The sequence below is a fragment of the Gopherus evgoodei genome, chromosome 9, assembly GCF_007399415.2.
Source record: "Gopherus evgoodei ecotype Sinaloan lineage chromosome 9, rGopEvg1_v1.p, whole genome shotgun sequence".
NCBI lineage: Eukaryota > Metazoa > Chordata > Testudines > Testudinidae > Gopherus > Gopherus evgoodei.
Genome location: NC_044330.1, coordinates 3,206,097 through 3,225,105, shown reverse-complemented (window position 1 = coordinate 3,225,105; position 19,009 = coordinate 3,206,097). Strand labels below are relative to the sequence as shown.

At 50.1% G+C, this 19,009-nt stretch overlaps 1 protein-coding gene across 3 annotated transcripts in view; it reads right to left on the bottom strand.

Moving 5' to 3' along the window:
- Positions 1 to 9,984: 9,984 nt before the first annotated feature.
- Positions 9,985 to 19,009, bottom strand: part of FGF12 (fibroblast growth factor 12) — a 306,312-nt gene continuing 297,287 nt past the window's right edge. Inside the window, exon 5 of one of the 3 annotated variants that reach the window (XM_030576183.1) lies at positions 9,985 to 10,467. In XM_030576183.1, coding sequence (XP_030432043.1) covers positions 10,349 to 10,467 — 119 coding nt within the window. In that variant the 3' untranslated portion in view covers positions 9,985 to 10,348. The remainder of the gene's footprint in view (positions 10,468 to 19,009) is intronic. The other 2 variants (XM_030576184.1, XM_030576185.1) reach the window with 2 other exon arrangements.

The following is a 19,009-nucleotide window of genomic DNA, read 5'->3' as shown; positions in this document are numbered from 1 at the left end:
GATATGGGCCCTGGGCAGAAGGCGATGCTGAGTCCAGGGCAGGATGAGGAGGCAGTTAATGTTTCAATGCAAGGTGCACTCATGCATGGCTCATGGAAAGCAATGCTAGCTCTGGAAACGCTGTGTGACAGCTGCTTGCCACATCCTATTTGTGCTGAGCCCTGCGCGTCGGTGGAGAGCCCCTCGTTGCTAAGTATTCCACAGCAGCTCCCGGAGTGAGTGGGACTGAGCCGAGAAGGAATATGTTAAAATGTGTGAGTAAACCAAACCCAAATCGCAGGTGTGTTTGTTTACAACGCAGGCAAATCAAGGTGTCAGGCATAACTCAGTAGTGATACAATTCATCGAGGCCCACCTGGGACTTTCAGCACTCTCAGAAAAGGGCATGACTGATTGTTGATTGGTGTGTGCAATGCAATCTTTGGCTCACTGGCCTCCTCCAGCAGGACCTTCAGTCTACCCACTGGCAGAGAGAGAATTACAGCATTAAACTCTATGGAAGCTCCCCTGCACAAGGGAGCTTAATGTATTTTTTAAAGGGGGCTGGGAGTTTCTCCCCATGCGGCAGCAATTCAAGTTTGTGTTTCATTGCGAGAAGCCCTTGATGTATAAACCTGGTCCTGAAGACACTCATTTGCATATTTTTGTCCTAATGCAAAAATGAAGCACACGATTAGTTCCATTTCTCATGCAAGCTGTGGACAAGGAGAATGATCTACTGCATCAAGCTATCGCTATATCTTAGCCAGCACCCATTAACCTTCTAATGCCACACTGAACTAGTTGGTCCCTGGCACCATCTGGTTCCGGGGTATGGGGAGGGGGAGGGGGTGATTCAGACAAATGTCCCTCTTTCTAGTTTTGTGCATCAATCAAAAGCAAGTTATTTTTAACAAATAAATCTGTCCAGCTATTAAACATTAGGACAGCCAAGCAATTTAACTCATGCTGTCCTGTGCAGTTTCTGGTGCTTCTCGTTCCCATGCTGGGGTATATGGGGGGAAGATGGGGACATGGTGTTCCCCCATGCCCTGTGGGTGACAGTGTCAGGTGGGGAGAAGCAGCCGCTGCAGAGCTGCTATTCTCCTTCCTGCATAGGTGAGAAGAGACAGGCTGGAGCAGTAGCCCCACCTGCCAATCCCCATGTTGCAGCGCAGCATGCGGGGGAAAGTGCTGCCTTACATTTGGCCTTGGGTCATGGCCCGCTGTAAAAGTGGGTGTGATATGCTACCCAATCAGCATGCTCCCCTGTAACATAGTGCACCCACTTTGTCTCCAGGTGGGCCAAATTAACCCCATCACTCTTTGTCATGGGAGACTGATCCTTCAAGGTGGACCAGGCACGTAATTTGGAGGCCAAAAGCTGTCAGTAATGATCATGTCTTGCAACTCACTAGAGAATGCCTGGTTCTGCAGCTCACTGGGGGAACAGTTCTCATTCCCATCCACTGCGGGTGCAGGCACCGTCGAAAATCTCATTAGTGCCCACGAGCGAGTGAGGCACCTACATTCCTTTCAGGCTCTGGGTCTACATGCTGGTTGGGTCTTTAGGCACCTAACTACCATTAAATTCTGCCCCTAGTGCCCTCAGCTGCCTTGGAAGCTAACAGGGGCAAGTGCTCAGCAGCTGGTAGGACTGGGTCTTGATGGTTGGATGTGTGCTAGGAAACATAGGGTTACCATAGATGAACAGTCAAAAAAGAGGACACTCTGGCCCTGCCCCTTCCCTGCCCCCATTCCAACCCCTTCCCCAAATCCCCACCCTCTGTCCCGCCTCCTTCCCTGAGCACACCGCATCCCCTCTCCTCCTCTCTCCCAGCCACACGAAACAGCTGTTTTGCGGCGCAAGCACTCGGAACTAGGGGAGAAAAGCGGGCACTCTCTCGAGTGATCAACTCTTCTTTGGGGAAAAATAATAATGGCAAAATCCCGGACATTGTTAGATATTTAAAAATTGCTCCTGGATGGCGATTTAAGAACCAAAAAGCCAGACATGGCCAGGAAAATATAGCTGTTTGGTAACCCTAGGAAACACCATCTTTTCCTGTGTTTTTGTATTAAATGTGCACTGTGCCACACTGCCATACCATGGAGAGATTTTGCCCTGGATGGCTAGGTGAGAATGGGCTCATCAGGGCTGGTATTCACACAATATTGCAAAGGCATAACAATCCGCGCTGAAGAGAAACAAATCCCTTCCATTTAAGAAGCAACCACGGGCACACTGAAGCACTGCCTGCTATTCTGCTGTCTGTCTCTCATTTCAAAGGTCCTCCCTTAGTATCTTCCATTGTTCTTAGCACTGTGAAGTGTTCATCAAACCCAGAGCTGCTCCAGGGGGCTGGGCTTGCATTGTGATGTGTGCCAGGGGAGAGTGGCTTTCATTTTAAACCTTTTAACTTCAAAAATTCTTGGTCAAATTCTGGGCTTAGGTGTTAAACTGCTTGGGCCCATTGTCTGAGTGCAGACTTTGACCTATTTTCACATCTAAGCTATACGAGTGTTCCAGGTTTCATTAGTTTACAATAAACAGGGTGCATCTGAAAAGACAATACTGCACATATTATGTTATATTCTTAGATCTGAATTGGGAAAGAAGAACTACACAAACACGTAAAGCCTGAAGCACTCAGCTTGGCTTGGACATTGGAAAATTAACAGCACAAAGGAACCAAGAGGGTGCAGGAGCTTCCAAAGCAAATTCTGTGCTCACCTGCCTTCTGTTCACTGTCCTGTCACATTGCGAAGCAGCACATGGGTAGCCGAGCATGGCACTGTTCCTCCCTTTTACAGCTGTCATGGGACCCGAGAAAAAGCTTGCAAGGTGTTTGTTAAAAACACACAGTGTGCAATGTGCCACCACTAAGCCATGCCCTGCAGCAGATCAGAGCTGTACCAAAGACTTCTACGACTCACAGCCACGTTGCAAGACAAACACTGTGCAGTGTGTCCTAAGTCACGCCAGGGGGTTAGCCAGTGCTTAATTTTTGCCAGGGAAGAGCCCCGGCACTTCTAGGCTGGGCAGTTCAGGGCCCTCACATTCAGCTGATTATCCACCACAAACCCCAACACTTTTTCAGAGTTGCAGCTTCCCAGGAGAGAATTCCCCTTCCTGTAAGTATGGCCTATGGTCTTTGTTCCCAGCTGCATATATGCGGCTATATTAAAACTCATCTTGTTTGCTTCTGCCCAGTTTACCAAATCACTCTGTCCTCCCCAGTCTTTGTGTTAGCGATGCATTTATGTTTTCTTCCAGGTCATTGATAAAAATATTAAATAGCGTAGGACCAAGAAATGAGTCCTGTGGGGACATGCCCCGCCAGAACCACACCTGTGTGATGCGGATGCCCCTTTTACCATCACATTGTGAGATCGCTCAGTTAGCCAGTTCTATATGCGATGGTGTATGGAAGCTGTTCAAATAATAGGGTGATGGAAACCCCAGAGCAGAAGTTCAATAACTAATTCCAATGGCCAAATTGTCCCTCTTCGCCGATCAGAAGAACTTGACCCTTTAAATAAACAACAGCATTAAACTGTTTGCAACCAACCACAAGCCTTTGGTGGTCTTCCCAGTCACTACATCAGCACAGCACATCAAGTTCAGAAAAGAGATCAGGTACCATCGGGGGCTCAACTTAAACTAAAATGGAACCAGTCTGCTGGCATGTAAATTAAAAAGGTTGTAGAGGGTTATTTTAAAGTAAGGGTGAGGGAAAGCTGATAGGCACAAAGGAGCCCCCAGTCTGGGCAGAGACGGCCTTCAGCGATTAATTTATTTAAGGGGGATGCTAGACCCAAATAAAAAGGATAGGAAAGACATTCGTAAAGCTCACATCAGGTCTCGTGAGGAACAGTCCAACATAAAAGAGTTTAATTTAACTAAAACATAAAGATGAGCAACTGAATATGGACCAAATGTACATACACTTATCTACACAGCTAAATACTAATATGGCTGAACTAGACTGCCTGGCATTAAATGAGGATATTGATATAATAGGCAGTGCAGAAACTTGGTAGAAAGAGGATAATCCACTGGACATGGTAATACCAGGATACAAAATACATAAGAATGACACTGGTGCTGGTGGGTGAGTGGCACAATATGTGACAGAAAGCAGTGACATAAAGTAAAAAACAAACAAACTTAAAATGAACTGAACGGTACCATGGAATCGCTCTGGATACAAATTCCATGAATGAATAATAGGAGTATAGCAGTAGAAATATACCACTGATCACCAGACCAGGATGGTGACGGTGAATGTGAAATGCTCAGGGAGATTAGAGAGGCTACAAAGACAGAAAACACAATAGTAATAGAGGATTTCAATTACCCCCAGATTGCCTGGGAACATGTCACCTCAGGACGGGACGCAGAGATAAAATGTCTAGATACCGTAGATAAATGCTCCTTGGAGCATCAAGTCCTGGAGCCCAAAAAGGGAGTGGCAATTCTTGGTTTAGTCGTAAGTGGAGCACAGAATCTGGTCCAAAAAGTAATAATGACCCCATTGTAAGTAAATTTAACATCCCTGTAAGACAGGGGTGGGCAAACTTTTTGGCTCGAGGGCCACATCGGGGTGTGAAATGGTATGTTGGGCCCAGTAGGGAACGTTGTGCCTCACCAAACAGGCTATCCCCTGCCCCCATCCGCCCCCTCCCACTTCCCACCCCCTAACTGCGCCCCTCAGAACCCTGATCCATCCAATCCCCCCCACACTCCTTGTCCCCTGACCGCCCCTTCCCAGGATCCTGGCTGCTAACCACCCCACGGGACCCCACCCCCTATCCAACCCCCCCTGCTCCCTGTCCCCTGACCACCCTCTCCCGGGACCCCTTGCCCCTAACCACCCCCTCAGGACCGCCCCCCCATCCACCCCCCTCTCCCTGTCCCATCCTGGGACCCTCTGTCTCTAACTGCCCCGCTGGGACCCTCCCATCCAACCCCCTTTCCAGCCCCTTTCAAAATGTGGCCCTGCGAACATGGGCAGAGGACTGAGGAGGTGCAGGGGCAGCCGCATAGCCAGAGAGAAGCAGCAGTTTCCCCTTCAAAGTGCTGCCCAGTGCTTCTCCTGAGTCCTCCACCTGCGTTCCCTGCGCTCCCACCACCCACACCGCCCGCCTGCTCCCCTGCCACTGCGGGGGGGGGGGGGGGGAAGCGGTGCTGAGCTGCCCCAGTGCTCGGTCCTGGGTCCCCCTGTTGTTGGGGGGGGCCCATGTCAGGGCACCCTGTGTTCACTTGTAAATCTGCCCCGAGCCACACCGCTCCCCGGAGCCAGCCACACCGCCGTGCTAGCGGCACGGTGAACTGAGGCTGTGGGGGAGAGGGACAGCAAGGGAGGGGCCGAGGTTAGCCAGGAGCTCAGGGGCCTGGCAGGACGGCTCCGTGGGCTGGATATGGCCCACAGGCCATAGTTTGCCCACCTCCGCTGTAGGGGAAAAATGCTAAAGACGCCCACCAGAGCAGCATTTAACTTCAACCATAATAGAAGCTCCAACTAAATGTAAACCCAAAATAATAAGAAAAAAAAACGTGTACAAGAATAAAAAAAAACAAACAACCAAAAAAGCTCCCATGGCTAAACAGCCGACTGAAAGTGGTGGCAGACGGCATCCTTTAAAAATTGGAAGTCAAGGCCCAGGGAGGAAAATAGAAAAGAGCATAAACTCCATCAAGTCAAATGTAAAAGTACAAGGCCGGCCAAGAAAGAATCTGAAGAACAACTAACTAAGGACACAAAAATTAACAGCAAAAAGCTTTTGAAGTCTATCGGAACCAGGAAGTCTGCCAAAAAGTCAGTGGGGCTACTGGCTCGTTATGGTGCTGGGAACACAAGGCTGTTGTGGTGAAGCTAAATGAATTTTTTGCATCAGTCTTCACTGCAGAGCGTGTGGGGGAGATTCCTAGGCCCAATCCATTCATTTTAGGTGACAGTTCTGAGGAACTGGCTCAGCTTGAGGCATCAGTAGAGGAGGTTTTGATAAATTAAACAGTAACAAAGTCACCGGGACCAGCTGGTTTCGTCCAGAGTTCTGAAGGAACCCCAGTCTGAACTTGCAGCAACACTAACTAGGGCATGTGAGCTACTGTGTACATCAGCCTGTGTCCAAGATGGCTGGAGGGTAGCTAATGTAGCGCCTGCTTTTGGAAAAGGCCTTAAAAGGCGATTTTGGCAATTACAGCCAGCTAAATGTGATGCACTGGGGGAACAGTCCCTTTTGCAATGGGAAATCATGCTGGCCCACCCTGTTAGACTGACACAAAACATGTCCACATGTCAGCAAGCATGTGGATAAGGGGAAGCCAGTGAATATAGCGTACTGCGTATAGTATATTGGACTTGTAGAAACCACCAAAGGCTCTTAAGCAAAGTTGGCAGTCATGGATAAGAGGGCAGGTCTGCTCATAGCTCAGTAACTGGTTGAAAGATAGGAACCAAAGAGTGGGAACAAATGGACAGTTTTCACAGTGGTAAGCAATAAATAGCAGGGGCCCCCAAGAAGCTGCATGGGGCCCTGTGTTGTTCAGTGTATTCATTAATAAGCTGGAAAAAAGGAGAGAACAGTGAAGTGGCAAAATTTGCAGACACGACAAAAATGTTAAGGCCAAAGCTGACTGCGAAGTTACAAAGGGACCTCACTAAACTGGGTAACAAAATGGCAGATGAAATTCAATGTTGATAAATGCAAAGTAATGCACATTGGAAAACATAATCCCAACTATACATATAGAATGATGGGGTCTAAATTAGCTGTTACCACTCAAGAAAGATCTTGGAGTCATTGTGGCTAGTTCTCTGAAAACATCCACTCAATGTGCAGCAGCAGCCAAAACAGTTCACAGAATGTTAGGAATCATTAGGAAAGGGATAGGTGATAAAACAGAAAAATATCATAATGCCACTATAGAAATCCATAGTATGCCAAGCCTTTGAATACCGGGTGAAGTTCTGGTCACGCCATCTCAAAAAAACGTATATTAGCATTGGAAAAGCTACAGCGAAGGGCAATGAAAATGATTAGGGGTGTGGAACAGCTTCCCTACGAGGGGAGAGTAAAAAGGGCTGGGACCGCCCACCTTAGAAGCGCTGACTAAGCGGGGATATAATCGAGGGCTATAAAATCATGAATGGGCTGGTGAAAGTGAATAGGGACGTGTTATTTACCATCCTAAACATAATACACGAACCAGGAATCACCCTATGAAATTAATAGGCAGAAAGTTTAAAACAACCAAAAGGCAACACAATAGTGTTAACCTGTGGAACTCATTGCCACCAGATCTTGTGAAGGTCAAAAGTATGACTCAGGTACGTTCCTGGAGCACAGGTCTGACAATGGAAATTCACCAAGATCTATAGGGACACAACCCCATACTCTGGATGTCCCAGAACAGAAGCTGGGACTGACTGTCAGGCAGAGGCCGAGTGTGTGTGGGGGGGTACAGAGATCATATGCTCCCCCCCCGATTTTCTGCTTGGCTTGTACTGAGCATGCTCAGTAACGTTGCTGAAGCTAGTTCCCTCACTGCCCCACCCCCACTATCAGCAGGTATGGGTGCGGTCTGCTGTCGGGATGGTTGACCCAATAGTTGCCCTGTTCTGTTCATTCCCTCTGAAGCACCTGCCACTGGGCACGGTCGGAGGCAGGGCACCGGGCTGACAGAGTACGACGTTCTTAGCTTCATGGTGGTGGCCGTGGGCTGAGACACTGAACAGACTAGGTGTTGAGCATGGGAAGTGAGAGTTTATGGCAGCTCGCAGACCTGGGCCCATGGACGGGGCGTGCTTTGTAAAGCATAGGTACAGGCTTAGTGGCTGTGGGTGGGCTGCTAACATAGGCTTGCAGAGAATGGCAAAGCCCACTCCCCCGCCTGTGGGTGTCCTGCAGGGCTGAAGTCTAATTTATTTACTAAAGGGAAATTTATCTTCCACAGAAAATGCTCATTTGTTCTCACCAGCCATAGAAAGGACCAGAGTGAAGACTACACTTTGCATATCAGCTCAATGCTTCTCCCCCGCCCGCCCCCCATTGCCTGTCTCCAATTTCCTCACTTTTTCAAGTACATTCAAAGCATCTAATCCCTCTGCCACAGCTCTAGGGTTGCCAGGCATCTGGTTTATGGCCGGAATGCCCGGTCGAAAAGGGAACCTGGTCAGTATAGCTGACCAGGCTGTTAGAAGTCTGGTCAGTGGCATGGCAGGGCTAAGGCAGGCTCCCTACCTGCCCTGGCTCTGCACTGCTCCGGGAAGTGGTCATCATGTCCAGCCCCTTGTCATAGGGGTAACCAGGGGGCTCCATGAGCTGCCCTCACCCTGATAACTGGCTCCGCAGCTCCTATTGGCTGGGAACAACAGCCAATGGGAGCTGCAGGGGTAGTGCCTGCAGCCAGGAGCAGTGTGCAGAGCCTCCTGGCTGTGCTTCCACCTGTGGGCCACAAGGACATGTTGGATGCTTCCAGAAGCCACCTGAGGTAACCCCCTCCCAGACCCCAACCCCAGCCCAGAGTGCCCTCTCACACCCCAAACCCCTCATGCCCTAGCCCCACCCCAGAGCCCATACCCCCAGCTGGAGCCCTCCCCGCACCACAATCCCCTGCCCCAGCCTGGAACCCCTCCTGCACTCTGAACTCATTTCTGGCCCCACTCTGGAGCCCATACCCCCAGCTGGAGCTCTCACCCCCTCCTGCGCCCCACCTGCCTGCCCCAGCCTGGTGAAAATGAGCAAGGGTGGGAGAAAGTGAGCAAGGAAAGGACGGAGATGGATTGAGCAGGGGTGGGTTTTTGGGAAGGGGTGGGGCAAGGATATTTGGTTTTCTGCAATCAGAAAGTTGGCAACCCTACCCTCGCAGGGTGCTTGAGTTGGTAGGTGTGTGCCACCCTGCCCCTTCCAATCTGCTACACTCAGCCCTCCTTCCAAGGGAAATCTGCCAGGGAGCTGGGGCAGGCCTCTTGCAACTGACTGCTCAGGCACTGAGAATCCAGGGGAGACCCAACTCCCAGGGGCTGTGTTCGGCCCCCGATTGGTAATGCAGCTCTGTGGAGACGTTCAGGGCCTCACAGGGGAATCATCGGCTTGGGACTCCAACACGGACTGAGTGAGAAATACAGGGAGCATAAGAGTGCACGCTGAGAGGTCAGCTGATTGGTAAGGAAAATGTTCTAGCATTGCCTCTCCCTCTCCCCCTCCCCCTCCCTCTGCCCCGCTCCTCAGACCCCTCTTTCTCTCTCCCACGTGCACATACACCTCTCAGTTACTGAGCTCATCCCCCTTATGGGGGGGAGGGATAGCTCAGTGGTTTGAGCATTGACCTACTAAACCCAGGGTTGTGAGTTCAGTTCTTGAGGGAGCCACTTAGAGATCTGGGGCAAAATCAGTACTTGGTCCTGCTAGTGAAGGCAGGGGGCTGGACTGAGTGACCTTTCAAGGTCACTTCAAGTTCTAGGAGATTGATACACTTCCAGTTATTATCTTTCTACTCAATAGTGGGTATTTCTCTAGCTTTATTTCCTCTCCATTCATTCAATGTTCTAACTCCTAATAAATATAACCATTTCCCCTGGTAGGACCTGAAACCCTAGTTCTGAAAGTCTTCTGGCACCTAGTAACAGTAAAAAATGTATGTGTGGAGGAGGAAAGCATAAAGCTCTCTCTCCATCTTCAAACATGCTCAAACACCAGTAGCAACAACCGGGACTGGCAAAGCCAATTGCACACTTGCTAGTTCAGTGACTGTCAGAATCCTAATTCAGATAGGCCATATTTTATTAATATTAGAGGAAACAGAATCATAATCCATCTCTCCCTGTTCTGCCCTGTGGAAACCCAGTCTGTCCGCTTGGGGAAAGGACTGGAATGATGTAGGTTTGTGCGCAAGAGCAAAGAATAACACAAAAGCACAGAGAAGTCAGTTTTTAGAGCCTGGCTTGTTATCAGCATATCATGTGTTATGTTCAATTCTCCAAAAACTTTTTTTATTTTTAAAGGTAACATCTTTATTGTTATTATTATTATGTATTAGTTAACAATTATTTATTATTACTATGCAGAGAAGAGATTTTTCCTTTTGATCAAAGAGCAAACAGTTTGCATTTAAAATGTTAATGGAGTCCTGATTTAAAACATTTTTTCTTCGGGTTTTTTTTAAACGTTGCAACAGGCAAGATTTGGGAGTTGATTTCCTCGCCCTACACGAAGAAAGATTTTTGAGTTCAGAATCCTAGCCGCTACCGGTAGGTCCTGCCTTGCTCAGTTTATTGTTGTCTTGGTGTGGTTTCGCTGGCGGGGTGGGGAGGTGAGGGGAAGGGAAGAATTGGAAGAGAGGGAGAGGGATGTTTGTCAGTTATGTCGAGTCCTGGTTAACAACTTTGCCTCCGTTCATAGTTGGTGTCCCTGAACTTTTTCTTGAGCGTCCTTGTTTTTCTCCAATTTCATGCAGTGATGGCTCTCTGTACATGCACACTGCAAACAGAAAGGGTGACAATTAGCTTTCACGCTATCCCAGAGACAGAGTTCATGGACCACAAGTAGCATTTGCTTATGTGCGGGGCATTTTTCCCCTAAACTAGCCTCCTCTTCCTCTGCCCCCTTTCCCACCACACACACACGCAGATAAGCCTGAATATCCCAGTAATATATTCCTTTATTATTCACGGTTCTCTGCCTGTGCTGGCAGTCAGCCCCTTTTAAGCCTACCCCCTCCCAGAGGCACAAATACAAGCGAAGGATTTCTGGCCCCTCACAGATAAGGCTCTCTACTCCCCATGTGTTTTATGACATACAAATATAAAATGAACATCTCAATTCACAACATTGCACATTAGCTCACAATGCCAATATTAGCAGCAGATCGACAAGTTAGCCCTTTCCCGTCCTTAATCTCTGACAAGAAATAATGAGACCCCCAAAACTAACAATGAATGGTGTCCCTAGCCTCTGTCTGTCAGAGGGTGGAGATGGACAGCAGGAAAGAGATCACTTGATCATTACCTGTTAGGTTCACTCCCTCTGGGGCACCTGGCATTGGCCCCTGTCAGCAGACAAGATACTGGGCTAGATGGATCTTTGGTTTGACCCAGTATGGCCGTTCCTATGTTCTTAACAAACTTTTGCATCCTGGCCCACCTTGGAGGGAGTTCAGCCTCTGGATCTGAATATTGTGGTTCCAACTGAAACCCACTTTGTCCCCTCCAGCCATGAACAGAGCATTTCAGTCAGTGTCTCTGCTATTTAACTCACTTAAGTGGCTGTGCAACAAAGCAGGAAGGAGAAAGGATCCTCTCCCTTGTGTGGCCACGTAGGAGGTGCAGGCACTGCAGGTCTGGGAGAAACACTTCCCCGCTTCCCCTGGGAGCAACCTGGTGGGGAGTGGACAGAGCCATGGCTCTGGGCCGCCCCTTCCCCCCATGCAGCAGTAAGTAGAAGGGGCTGGCCATGCAGGAAGGGGAGTTTATGGCATCCTATAAAAAGCTGTCCTATTACTCCTTCCTGCAGTGCAGCTGGAGAGACCAAGGAGAAACTGTCCCTCTCTGAGCCCCAACCCCAGCCCACACCCTGCCTGGGGTGATGCGCTACCCGCTGTCTCTTTCTAAGGGCTGCACGTGTATAGCATGAACCAGCCCTGAGAAAGGCAGGAGCACACACACAGTCAATGCTGAATCCGGGTCTCAGGAGTCAGCCCCATGAGGCCAATCTTCAACACGGCATTGCTCTAAGTCACCAAAATGGCCACGTTTCAAGGCCCAGTACGCTGGGGATGAGAACATGAGACGGGGTCAGCTTGCAAATCTCCCCCTGCCCCCCATTCTGGGGATGTTAGGCCTGAGCCTGCCAGGCTTACACCTTTGCCTGTGCAAAGCAGGCCTGCAGTCCACCCGTCCCGAGTTGCTAGAGAATTGTCATGGAAACGACTGCAGACAGTGTAGAGCAGGGGAGACGCGAGCCTACAACGCTTCGGTTCTGGCTCATCGTCAAGAACATAAACACAACATAAAACAAACCAATTATCTTCCAAAATAGCTGCATAAATGAAAACAGTCTTCATCTACAGAAAGATGAATTGAGTCCTTATGTTTATAGCCCTTCCCTGATTTAGGAATAACTCCTGCCACTTAGGGCTAGATTGAGATCCACTGTTACTTTGCATTTCACTCCGATCTAGATAAACATTTACAGTGATGCATAACAATACAGGGCAGAGATGAAGTGCAGTCGAGTGTGCACGAATGTAACTGATGCTGCATTGCAAACCTGACCAATGAAAAATACTATTTTGACCATACAGCACCTTCCCCCCACGGCTCTCCAAGCACTTTAAATACAAACAATAACCAGCCCTCACAACACCCCTTTGAGGTAGGTAAAATTACCAAGAACGCCATTTGGAGATGGAAAAAGAAAAGCAAAGAGAATAAGGAACTTATCCAAGTTTGCACATTGAGTCAGTGCCAGAACGAGGCATAAAATCCAGGAATTCTGCCCTGCCAGCCACTAGACTGACACAATCTGTGCACACGTCAATGTCATCACCATTACTGCCAAATAGCCTCTGCCTGTGCCGCTTCGCTTTTGCCTTGCACATAGTGTCACCATTTGTCTCTGCTCCAAGTGCTCCCCATGCGCCCAGTAGCTCTGGGCTCTCACTTGGGCTAGGCAGTGAAGAATCAACGTTTGACTTGTGGGCTAGTCGCGTGACTGTGAAATGGCGGAGGGCTGGATGGCGAAATGAGCCTCTCACACCTCCTGCTGTCCCTCACAACTCCCATCTCCACTAGCTGTGGAGCTGGGATCCCATTCACTCAGGCTGGCTGGGTTAACCCCAGGGACACGTTTTACCTGGACAGCATGGTTCAAAGCAGGCTATCCATAGTGCAAACTGCTTCAGGCTTGTCAACTAATGCTCTCTTGTGCACCACATACCCACATGGGAGTTTCCCTCCCTGCCAGGAGCACCTTGTATGTACAGGTGAAGGGCACTGGTTACAGAACAACCCCAGAGCACCCCCAGCACACAGCACCTCGCTTTGCTGGCGTGCTAGTGAGGCATCCAAAGCTGTGGGGAAAACAGCATCTCCGGGGACAGAAGCAAGAACAACAATCCCACATAAATAACACACTCTCATCATGGGCTAATTAGGCCTCCCAGCACCTCCTGATAAGCAATGAAGCCTGCGCATGATCCGTAGTTCTGATGGGGCACAGAATGGAGGTTCCGGGAACCCAGAAGTTTGGTTCACCAGATCTCAGATCAAGGTGGCTAATGCTGGGGCTTGGGACTCCCCTTTCTCACACTGCTGTAAATCAGGTGTCGCCCCACTACAGGAGGTGGAGATCCTGGTGTGCGGGGAGAACGCTGCTGGTGCTGAGAGCATGGCCCAGGCCTATCTGTGTATGTCTGCCTACCACAGGAGTGCGGTTAGCTGTTTGCAGCCATCCAGCTGATGATGCACTGGATCGGACATAACCAAAGATGGGGAAGGAATTAATGCTCAAAGAGAGAGAGTGCAAGAATCGATCCCCTTCACAAACAGGGGATCCCACGGTATTGATCTCATGCCTGGAAAATGGATAACGATGCTGAGAGAGAATAATGGCAGAACTAACTTAACTCTATAATAACCGACTGGAGCAAGTCCCCCACCATACACACTTCCCTGTCCCTCCCTGCTTCTGTCATATAATCCCACATCCCCATTTCATTGTGCACTGTTGGCTGTTGGGCACCCGAGCAGCCCACCCACTTGGGAGCTTGATCCTGAGCATCTTCCCACTCACGCCAATGTGAGCTGAGGATGCTCAGCACCGTGCAGAAGCACCAAACTCCACATCCCTATTCTAGTGGGTGCGGCACAGCTGGGGAGGGAACAGTACGCATCTGCCCCAGTCCTGGCTCTCCCCCACCCATATCATCACTGGAGGGACACCACCACTCCACATGCAGAACTTTGCCCGGGGTGTCACCCCCCGAGACATGGGAGGAGGGTCACTTGTATTAGTTAATGCTCCACTGAAGAGATTTAATTGACTTAACATCAGATATGGGAAGGGAGTCAGGTCATTATGCACCTTGGTTTTCTGCCTTAATTAATGCAGTGAAGGCTGGAAGGAAATCCCAGCCGATGTGAGTTGCAGATGGTTGAGCTAGTCTCTGCCTGGCAGCTAAACATGCAGGACGCCATCAAATGGAACCACAGCACTTTTATTACCAAACGTCAAGGAAACGCCTGCTGAAAGTGATCCCTCTTCTTCCTTCAGGATCTAGCTTGAGGGTTTCAGTGTGGGCCCAACAAAGCAAGCGTGGAAGAGACTCTGTGCAAAATCCTGCGTTTCTAGGACCCTGACGACACAAGAAAACGAGCTGTGTTTAGCAAAGGCTAATGAACAGGTTTTTACATGCTGCTGCTTCTTAGCATATGCACAACATGCCTCAGGTAGCACGTAACGAGGATTCATCCCGAATTTGGTCCGCTGGTTGGATCATTAGCTGCCCCGGCCTGGGCCGGGTACTGATGGGCAGTGTGACTTGAATGCTGAGCCATGCCCCCCCCAAATTCTATGCTGTTCAGTGCCTACTAGAAGCAAAGACAATGATCTGTGTTTACTGCGGCTGAACACGTTACATCCTCCTCGTGCCGACGGCGCCTGGGAGAGAAATTCCCCCTTTCCACTTCATCGTGGCAACAGAGGGCTCTGATTTAGCAGAACTGGGGTAGTTCTGCTGTGGGAAAAGAGTTGGGGAAGATTCGGGAGCCTCTGTATGATGCCCCTTGCACTCCAGACTGCCAGGAAGCTATGGGGGCAGGCAGGGAGGTAATAGGACCGGGCGACCCACGGGCCATTCACCACCACAGAGGAGGTCTGCTCAAGCCATGGTGCTTACTGCAAAGCCAAGCTTCAACAGCAGGCCTGGGGCCTCTCTGCTGCGGGAAGGAAGATAGCGCCTTCTCCTCGGGCGGCAGACTGGTGCCAGGGTCTAGTGCTAGAAAGGGGAACTGCGGGAACTTTGGAGAGTGAAGCAGGAAATACTCCCACCAAGGGGCAGAGTGGATATAAGCAGCCAAGTATTCCCGCTGTAAGGGCCTGTCCAAAGGCAAGGGGAGTGAATGGAAAGACTCTCATTGGCTGGGGGGGGGCAAAGAATAGTTTCCATCCCTGAGGCTACAGACAGTCAGAAAGATTGAAATGACTTTAAAAGGTTGCACGGGGCCCAAGCAGTAATTCCACGCATGCCAACTGGCCTGGCTCAGTCCGCAAGCTCACGTTTTAATGGCTGTGGAGTTCAGGCCACAGCAACTCAATATTACAATATCAACAGAAGTGTGCAGTGTGTGTGTTTGTTTCCCAAACTGGCACCTTGCTGTATATTAACTAAGGATCCCCAAACACCCTTCAGGCTGTAGGACTTGAAAGCATTTTTGTAGCATCTCTGTGCCTCAAAACTTGCCTTTTCTGTATAGAAAAGCCATTTTAAGGCATTTTCAGAGGCGTTTTGCATTGATTAGTTTTCTGCCTTGTTGGCACTTGCACTGGAGAACTTCTGAATCCAGAAGCAACAGTTTTACCAGCAGAAGTACAAGAACACATTTCCTTTCACTGTTAGCTATTGGAGCATGGAGCTTTTGGTGTTTTTGCAGTTCTTGTTTAAACTAAGCTGCCATGTAGTTTTGTGCACACCGGTGAACTCACCCCAGAGGTGGCTGCCATTCAGTGGTGGGTGACGTGATTTCTGTATATGTAGTTTGTGATGCCTCTCTTCTGGAGCAGGCAAAAATCCTTCTCAACAGACTCCTCCCAGCACCAACTCTCATGGCCGTCATGGGGATCACATTCCCAAATGAAGAGGAAGGCTGGTTCAATGGTTAAGGCCAAGACCAAGGCTAGTGAAGACCTGGCTTCCATTTCCAGCTCTGCCACTGAGTTCCTGTGTCACCTTGGGTATGTCTCTCAATATATCCATGCCTCAGTTTCCCCTCTTCAGAACAGGGATAATAGCCTTGTCCTGCTGTAGGGGCATTTCAAGGGTCAGAGGGAGGTCAGACCTAAGAGGCAGAGGTAGAAAGGGAACTGCAGAAGAGAAGGCTGGGAGGGAGGGTCTCCTGCGGTGGTCCCTGGAGAAGGGAGCTGGGGCTTTGGGAGAAGGCAAGGAGAGCAGCCTTGCCCTTGCATTTCCTCCTGCTGCCCCGACAACAGAAGGGGACAGTACCACCGGGGGAGGGGCTGTGCCCACTATCAGGCAGGGGGTAAGATTTGTTTTTGTGTTAGGGTTTTTTTGAACTTTGTGTTAATAAAGAAACTAGACCCCAAGCAGGGCTGCGATTGGATGAGCAAGACTGGGTGGAGTGTTGAAGAAGGAAAAGTGAGGCAGTGCCCTGTGGTGGCCCCCGTGGCCATGAGGGGTGCTCAGCCAGTAGCCATCCTATTACAGTGCTCGTGGGCTGGTTGAGCTACAAAACCAGGACAAGAGGTAAACAGTCCTACCTGCAGCCTTGGGGGAGAATGGTGCTATACAGGTCACCTCCTGCCGTCCCCCAGCCCCTGCAGGGCCATCCAGGATCTTCATCCTGGCCAGGAAGTTCCCGTGAAGTAGTCTGTGCCCGTCTCGGCTAATGGTGCCGGTGGCAGCGCAGGGCTCTCGTCAAGGCAGAGCCCGGTGGATGGGGTGGAGCTGAGTCACGTGGAACAGAGCCAACTTCACTCCACCCCTCTGCTGCCGACCACTCATCTTCGGCTTGGGAACAGAGCCCTCCGCAAGCCACGGCCCCAGACAGCGGAAGGCTCTGGCAGGCTGACACGTGCCTTTGCTTGGGGGACAGCCAGCTCTTGGATGTGGCAGCGGGTGGCAAAGCAGCCCAGGGGAGGACTCCTTAATGCAGCTGCCGGGTTCTAAAGCACTTGCCTGCTCGCTCTGGATTACAGCGATGACTGATGCTTGTGTGGGTGGAGGGATGTAGGCGAGGGAAAGGAATGCAGGGCTGCACTGGGGTTTTACAAACCAAAGCAGGAGCAGCAGCATCTACTGTAATGAGAATGCTGCCCTGGAGTCAGGCCTCTGTGCCTCCCAGCTGTGTGGCATCTGTCCACCAGTGACACCCGTCCACCATGCACTGACTGGGCCCCGCATGAAAACCCAAAATACTTACCAGCAAACAGCATCCCTTTAAGGGACCCCCCACCGCACGTGGCCAGGCAGCACCGAAATATCTGCTACAAGGGCAAACCCAGCTGCTGTTGGAGAAACCATTCCAGTCCCAAACGAACTGGGGGCGGGTGGTGAGGAGGAGACGGACAAGAAAGCGGTGGGGGAAATGGTTAGAAGGAGGTCAGGTGAGATAACAGGCCGGCTGCATATGCCAATGGCAGCCACTGTGGGCTCCAGGGAGGGAGTCCCACAAATGAGCATCCTCAACTCAGAGCCAGTGCCTGGCAGGCGCAGAGGCTCAGGCCTAGGTTCCGCATAGTTTTCTGCTACTAATGACCTAGACGATACAGCTGGGGGAAAAAGGGGTTTGCAGGGGAGTTCACATGTGGTCTGGAATTCATCTGTCTCAGCCACCTGCCTGAAAGGATTTCCTGCCATTCTCATGCCATTCATCTCCACTCTTCAGGGAGCCCAAACTTCTCCTCCGAGCAAAGGACAACCCATTCTGGGAGCGGCACAGAAAAGCTGCAGGTCTGAAGTCATTTCAGCCCTTGCTCTGAGCCCCTGACAGCGCCAGAGTCAGAGCCTGGGCTCTGTTCTGCTGTTTTTGTTAGCAAGAGAGAAAATGCTTCCCAATTAAAACCACCCATCCTAGGCAAACGCCACAGCAGTGCCTCGGGCTGCCTGCACGCATGCTGCGCTGCTGGTGTAACTTATACCAGTTTAGTTAGATTGGTGCAGCGTGTGTGCAGTCTCCTAGAAGGGTAAAACTGGTTCTGTCACTTGAGCTTGTGCAAGTAAATTTACCAACACAAGCTAAATTGCTATAAGCCAGGTTTAAGCCAACATACGTGTCCAAACACACAGTGCCACTGGCCTAACTACATCAGGGTAAAAATTGCACCTTTAGTTACACTGGTGGAATTCTTTGTGTTGACCAGCCCTCAGCATCTCTCTCTCTCACTCTTTTATTTTCTTTTCTTCCTTTCCTTCCTCCTGTCCTTTTGCCCTGATAAGAAGTATGGGTCTGGATTTCAGCCACTCATGCTAGGCAGAGTATCAGCGTCTGTCAGGGGTTTGTCTGCATGCAAGTTTGCATCAGCTATCAGTGCAAACCCCGTGCGGACACTCTTATGTCAGCTTCTTACAGTTTAACTATAACCCATTGCTAACAGAATTCGGCTAAACTGAAATACGTGTGCTTTAAACCAAAACAAGAACATCCAAACGGCCTTGTGCCCTGGCTGAATGAAACCAGTTTAAACTCCCACTTTTAGGGAGGCAGGTGTGTAGGTGTGTAGACAAGCCCTGGGAGGTGTGGAGGACATGGAGAAGCTGGAGAGAGCAATGCTAGTCCACTGAAATGTTCCCGTCTTAGGCAAATATTTCTGACACTGACAGTACAGACCTAGGCCCCTCCCTTCTCCTTGAGGAATCTCTGCTGGGAACAAGACCATTCACTTTTCGTCACCCAGCACGAGGAAAGCTCTGGGTTTGTTTCCAATGGAAAGTTAGTGCCTGTGAAGGGCACTAGAGTGAATAACCCTGGGGACCACAGGATGGGTCTGCCACTGGGGTGTCAGGACAGGCTGGGTAGTTCATTGTCTATGTCCCAGCTCTCTCACCGATGACACATTCTGCAAGGTGGACACCAGGTGACTCGGAATTGGACTGAGATTCTCCCAGACTCTTGACAAGGGCTTCCAAGGAGCTATCAGAGATGGCAACACATTGTAGCCACTTCAGACAAAGGTTGTATTTGAACTTATGACCTAGGTACAAGGTTCGACCAACCCTGTACTACGCTCTTTATTCAGCCTGTGTCCCCCATCTGGTTGGGTTTTACAGCTTGTTCTCTAGTAACCC